The 7108-nt window shown below is 45.2% G+C and overlaps 1 protein-coding gene across 2 annotated transcripts; it reads left to right on the top strand.

The window, feature by feature from the left end:
• Positions 1-1735: 1735 nt before the first annotated feature.
• On the top strand, positions 1736-6682 carry si:ch211-284e13.6 (translation initiation factor IF-2). Of its 2 annotated transcripts, XM_063203412.1 has the most exons (3): positions 1736-2075; positions 2461-2583; positions 3910-6682. In XM_063203412.1, coding segments are annotated over exons 2-3 (1140 nt in total). In that variant the 5' UTR covers positions 1736-2075; positions 2461-2581; the 3' UTR covers positions 5048-6682. The 2 variants fall into 2 exon arrangements, with proteins under 2 accessions (XP_063059482.1, XP_063059483.1); XM_063203413.1 differs by lacking the exon at positions 2461-2583.
• The last annotated feature ends 426 nt before the right edge of the window (positions 6683-7108 follow it).

Raw genomic sequence — 7108 nt, 5'->3', positions numbered from 1 at the left:
GATGAATCGATGTTTTGTTTCTGAAAAGGTCAGATTAACCTTAATCAGGTCTATAGACAGGTGTGTCCATTATGTATATACAGAATCCTGACTTCTCTTTCTTTTTTTTTTAAATAAATGTTGGACCACATTTTTCTGCTATATTGGCAGAGTGGTGTGATGCATAGCTGGCACTAAATTGTGTAATAACACATCAAATATCTGTCCCAAATGATTGAGTTATAATCTGGGATCAATGTTGTACCGGCCCCCAATACCCTAAAAGAAGCATTTCAGGGATCTCAGGGTATGGCTTGTCCCCTGTACAGTATGATATTCCTGTAGTCTCTTTCCATGTCATATAGATAAAGGCATTTCTATTCTGTGGTAAACTTTTGATCATTCCCGTTTAAAATCAAACATTGTGTCTCATTGTTGTGCTTGTTACAAAAAACCCCACACCAGTTTAATAAAAAAATGTGTGATTTTGCCACTTTATTTATTTACATAAGGTCAGGGCTGACCTGGCACCAAAAAAGGCCTGGGCATTTTCGTGGCCCCCTCTAAATTGTGAGCCAACATCTAAATCAGTGGGTCTCAACCTTTTTTGAACAAAACCCCCCTTGACCTCATCACAAGCCTTCCAACGCCCCCTTTAGTATTGAAAAATAAAATAGACTAATGCCCCCCAATGGTAACTAAGACCTGCACCCACTCATCGGTATCCCTCTCAACGCTCCTAGGGCTCCCCAAGGCCCCCTGGGGGACTGTAGTGCCCCTGTTGAGAACCACTGATCTAAATAAATCAATATAAACAACATTGGCTCCTGGGGACTGTCTGCCCTATGGGAAATGCCCTTGTTTTCCAGATTTCCAGTCCAGCCAGCTGATGTGGAATAGGGAAAGAGAGCAGAGTGCTGCGACCCAGTGCAGTGCTGCACAGCCCACATTTCCATGCTGAAGAAGAGCTTTAGTGACGTGTGTCTTACACGTCATCTGCTCTCACGTGAAGCTGCCAGCTGTCCAAACGCTCCGCCAGAAATGTCAGTCAGTCAGTGGATCAGTTTCCTGCCCTGGATGAATTGACCCTGATCTTGTGTTGTATAGAGATTAGAATCATACGCTGATCAGGCAGGTGTCTGACAGATCAGCCATATTGGGGAAGTAGCCTACTTGGTTCCAAAATTCAGTAAAGTAAAAAAAAAAAAGAACTAAAGTAATAAAACATTAGAGAAATCATGAGCAAGGATATATTGCTCTCTACCCTGCTGGCACAGTGACCTAAAAGAAAGGGTATCACACCAGGACTCTGAAGCATGTTGCAAGTAGGTGAACAATATTGGATGTGAAGTATTTGTGTCAGTCAGCTGCAGTGTGACACACATGTAGTCTAGTCTGTACTCCTCCTGCACTTCAGCCTACTGCCATGGGTTTAATTATCCTGTCATAAAGCGGGCTTGGCAGAAGGTTTCAGTCCTTCCAAAATGAGGACACTTTTTTATTTGGGCTGAAATTGATGATGGTATAGTGGGCTGGGTTGGTCCTGATCCATAAGAGTCGTTGGATAAACTACTAACGACCTGAATCGCATTTTCAGGGGAAGTAGGGCAGGCAGGGACGCTCCACCCATATGCTCACTGATGGCTCAATGATTGGATTGTGGTACATAGAGGAGGCGTTTTTATTAGAGTGCTATGAAACGTGACCAAATTACTATTGGCCTTTGCTCCAGTCCGTCACACTTAGAGTAGCGGCTTCCAATGCTAAACCACATTTAACACATCAAGCAACTGTCTATTGCGAGCAGAGCAGTAAGTAGTATTGTACATAGAAAATGTTATCTTGTTAGTATAGGCTACTCATAAAACGCATAGGTCGATGTTGAAAGGGATTTAACAGAAGGCACCTTAAATTAATTTGTGGTCACGTTTACTTCCTTCGTCATTTGAATACCTAAATGGAAGCGCATGCCTTATCACTAGTTGATTTGACCCTAACTACTCACACTTGAAGCTCACGCGATGAAGCGAATATCACTATCATTGACTAGAACCATCACGTGCGCTACGGACTTCCAGGAACAACGATAACAGAAGGTATGTAGCCTATTTGCTTAGAATAAAATAAATGGAGCTAGACTGTTGGTTACAGTTTTAAGGAAGGTTTGTCCAGAGACAGTTGTGTAGATTTTATGTTTATAACATACAGTCGCGCATCTCAGTAAATGTATATTATGGTATTTTCTCTGCATCGTAAACTTGATATTTCAACTCCTTGGCTATGACGAAATCATAATTTTGGCATGCTGTGTATATCAGTTGACTTCGTGGCGTGCGCGTAAAATAGCCTACCCATGCTCAACTTCTTCAGACCAAGGATGCCCGTGTCTGACAGTGATTAGGTCAGTTGGCGTTTACATGATTGGCAAAGGAATTGTATATTTGTTTGTCATTTTTAATTCTAATGGTTCACTTGGCACAGAATACACATACAAGCAAGCTGGTCGCAGTATCCTCATTACAACCGCGCAGTGTGAGCAGCGAGGGCGGGGCCTGCCGAAATAAATGTGGGGAGGGAAAACCGAAGACAACAAACCCTTGAAATGTAGGCCACCGCGCGTGACCCAATTCCTCATACACAACACAACGAGTATAAATGTAGAGCAGTCCCCCCCCCCCCCCCTCCCCTCTCCCCTTCTCGGCGCTCTTCCAGGGCTAGTTCTTGTGGGTGTTTTTAGCGCTGTCAGGCAATCTTCAGAAGATTCAATAAAATTAAAATGCAATGACCCACTAATAGTCATTGTTTAAATCAAAGCCCAACCAACTGGACTTTCATTCCTATGTTATTACGTGTTAACTAAAAGTTCAGGTCTCTGAAAGCTCTCAACCAGACTCATAATCTTTCAACAAAATATGTCAATACAAGATATAAAGTGACCTATTTTTCAGCAAGTAGCCCACTGCACATACCCACTGCACGTGTTCATCTAATGTTTGCACTGAGGGTTGAAGTAACTACTCACAATATTGACACAGTTCCTAAATCAAATATTTGGATACAAATTTGAATTCGGAAAAACACAGTGCAATCTAATTTCATTAAAACTTCATAGTTCTCACAAACATACGAAAAATATATGTTCAAATAACCCACAACATATAAAAAAATCACGATTTATACATAACTTAGGGGATTTAGTTTAGTTCAGTAGCCTAATGGAACTTTTTTTCAAAATGTTGTTCGTCACGTGCCACCAAATCCTAGATTTTGGTGTGTGGCAGATATTTTGCTCTTTTTTTTGGCCCTTGGTGAACGTGATCAGTTGGGCTGTGACCTACTTTCCTCCCTTTACTCCATACCTGCAACCCTATTTATATCCCTGACACAGGGTTGTGGGAGCAGCTCTTAGCATCACCAATCTACTCGGCTCAGTTTCCCCTCCTCATTATTATCAACAAGCCATTATGGCCCTCTCAGAGGCCAAGTCCACCGTGGGCTATCGCGCCCCCCCCCCCCTTCTTCTTTACTTTCATGCTGAGGGAAACCCTCGCAGGAATACATTCATTCATTCAATTCATTCAGTTCAGCAAGTCGTTCTTGCCTGTCATATTATGTGCTTTCTGAGAGGAGGATAGGAGGAAGAGGAGGAGGGGACTTTTGGAAAACACCAGAACAATTCGTCTTTGTCCAGAGAGTTTGCGCACTTTTGAACACAGGGTGGATCATCTACACAAATTCATGAAGCCATGTATGGTTTTTGGAAAACCTATTACAGACTTTACAGATCCATTGTGTAATTCCTTTGTAATATCTGTCTTGTTTTGCAATGAAAGTAAGTACTTATTGCTCATGTGTAACAATGGTACGAAAAGTCTCACTTATCACTTTGTGTGTGTGTGCACGCGCGCATGTGTGTGTTTGTGTTTGTAGGAGCAGATCGCCTCCGTGTTCGGCCATGGACGACAAACGTCACTGTCCTCTTCCCACGCAGGGCAAGGGAGGCTCGAGGGCCACGACGACACAGTCCGCCGTCCAAGCAGAATGGGAACGAGAGCGTTGCCGGGCATGGGCCCGCGAGCAGAGCAACATGGTCAGCTCCACGCCCGACAGAGCGAAGCGCGGTGGCAGCAATGGCGACGAGGCGTCCGGCGTACCCTGCAAGGTGCCCCGGTTCCAGTACGTGGACTTCCCCTCCCTCCACCAGTGCATACGCCAGCTCAGTGTGCCCCCGCTAGAGAACTGGTTGGCGGGCTGCCGTGTCAGCGTCGGGAGACCGCCACCTGCTGGCCTGGCTCCCAGCACCACCACCGCCGCTAGCCCCAAAGAGAGGGCGCCCAAGTTCAAGTATGTGGACTACCCCTCGCTCTACCACTGCATCCAGCAGCTATCGGTGCCTCCTCTGGAGAGCTGGAGCTCGGGGCTGCCCCAGCCCAGGGCCGGTGATAATGGGCAGAGCGGGGGGGCCAGGGCCACCTCACAGACTGCTGCCGTCCCCTCCACCAGGGAGGACCAGGCCACTCAGACCTCGCCGTCACCCCCTCGTCGTGATGTTGCGTCGCAAGCCGCTCGCGAGCTGGAGGGCAGCTCAGCTCTGCTCTCGCTTCACCACGACCTGACGGGCAGACGTCCGGGGACGAACGTCACGGCGTCACGGAAGCGAAAGCAAAGCGCTTCTCCCTCGTTCGCACCCTTATCAGCGGGATCCAAAACGGGGCGCCCGCGGGGGAGTTCTTCCCCTGATGACGGCCCGATGGGATCATCACCTCCGATGCAGCAGGGCTCTTCCCCTGGCTCGCGCTCTGGGGTGTCAGCATGCCCGGATCCAGGCGGCGCCCAGCCCGGTCCAAAGGCAACCACGAGGCCATCGGTTATCAGTTTGCACCCGGGAAAGAAGCAGCCACCATGGAAGCACCATCCGGGACCGCTGCCGGGCTGTCCTAGCGACGCCTCCTCCTTCTCCGAGGCGCTCCGGAGGAGAGCACAGCTGGAGGGTCGAGTCTGCCCCCTTTGCCAAGAGGTGTTTGCTGGCCCACAGGAGCTGAGAGAGCATCAGGAGGACAGTCATTAAAGGGCAACGTCAGCCTGGATATGTAGTTATCCAGTAACAACAGCATAACAGCATAACAACGGTGACATATAGCTGCATGGTCACCATTGGAGATTGGAGGCTATATTCTAAAAGGTTTTTTGTGATGTTATCAAGGCGTGTTGTGATATATACTGAGTACGATATTTGTGCTGGTGGGAAACTAACACGATCATGTATGTCTCTTCGGAGACCACTGAAAATATTCCTTTTTCTCCTCGTACGCTGGAGATGACTGCTGATCAGCTATGTGTGAGCAGAGGAGCAGGGAAGCTGTCAGGGAAGGGACAAGGGAGGCAGTTGTCCCGGGCCCAGCAGGGCAGAATTGGGTCCTCATTACATTGTATGTATTAGGTAGAGGGGGCCCTTCAGATAACTTTGTCCCGGGTCTGGCCAAAGCTGTCAACAACCCTGCAGAGGAGCAGCACGTTGGCAAAAAAAGCTAAAAGCTGTTTGACTAGGCCGGAGTAATGCGGCGCTCTATTGCACATGACATTAACATGGACTGAATACACTATCTCACACACATGCACACATACACACACACACACAGACACACACACACACACACACACACACACACACACACACAATATGAAGGAAATGTAACTGAGAGGATTATCACATCAGTCATACGTAACAAATTAATTCTGTCTGTTACTATTTGGCACTAGAGCACATGCGCTAAACAAGGAACATGTGTACCATAATATATCTCTTAATGACTCTTAATTCCCCTAATGAAAAAAAACACCTTGAGAGAGTATGCTCTTGTTTTCAATCTTTTCCATTTTTTGTTTTTATTCTTTATTTTTTGTGCAATGGGCACAGGATGAACTTTAGCTTTAATGTTTCCTCTTGAAAGGGATGGCAGTGTTTTTGCTTGTTTACATGCTGATGGTCCTGGGAGTGGGAAGGCTAAGGTGTCGTCATGACGACATTATCGGTCAGAGGTGTCAGTCTCAGACAGTAAAAAAAACCCTGCTAAATAATTCATCCAACCGTTTTCTTAACCAGTTGGACAAATCATCAAGGAGGTACTTCAGGTAATTATTTAAATTGTCTGAGTTAGTAGAGTTGGGGTGATTATATGCTGAGCTTTTTTCGCTGTCTGAAGCTGGAATTCAGGAAGATTTGTCACCAGTGTCCAGTTTGCTTGAGAAAAGATGACAGAAACTTCTTGCCCCAAATGAGTCAAGATACATATAGCTATACTGTAGATGTGCTTTAACATCGTCTGAAACAAGACAGTTGCATTTCTCATTTCATACACTCGTTTCAGGCAAGAGGTTTCTAGCTTTTTTTGTAAACTGGACTTATTTTTTTACAGTTCTGTGAAGTCTGACTTGTTGCACTGGGGAAGGTGCACGAAACGTGCGCTTGGGTGCCTCTAAACATTTTGGCTACTGCAAATGCTGCATAAACAAACAAACAAAAAAAGTCTTCTTTATAATTTGTTGTATTACCTTTTATTATTCTTTGTATTATAATGTTTTATACACTTAAATCGACTGCTGTTGCTTCTAGTGTAGAGTTTATGACAACCTTTTTTAAACGTATGTTTTCAAACGTTTTAAAAATGTTATCTTGTGGTTGCATTAAAGATTTTGTACTATTGCTTATATTTCAGTGTTATTTGATCAGGAATGTGTGTCATTACAAGCACAGAAAGAAACTAGAATCTATAAGAAACGTCTATGATACTGCCTCACTTAATCTGTCTGAATCCTGAAGATAGCAGTGTAATCATGAAAATGCCTGGCACAGCCTTTTAACTTTTAGACAATGCCGCAGTAATCCAGCCTTTTATTATGTAGTGCCTGTCACCCTATACAGTAGAGCAGGGGTTCCCAAACTTTACCATGACAAGGCCCCCCATATAGATTCAAGTCAAGGCCTTGCTGATATGAGCCATGCCACACTATTTTTTTGTGCACTCGGTTTCACTACATTTATAAATCCATTCAAGTACTACAGAAAGCATAATAGCCTACATAGCCTATACACTTTGTAAAGAGGAAAACGATTACACTGGGATTGTTT

Source organism: Engraulis encrasicolus, chromosome 7, assembly GCF_034702125.1.
Source record: "Engraulis encrasicolus isolate BLACKSEA-1 chromosome 7, IST_EnEncr_1.0, whole genome shotgun sequence".
Lineage (NCBI taxonomy): Eukaryota > Metazoa > Chordata > Actinopteri > Clupeiformes > Engraulidae > Engraulis > Engraulis encrasicolus.
This window is presented reverse-complemented; position numbering and strand designations above follow the sequence as displayed.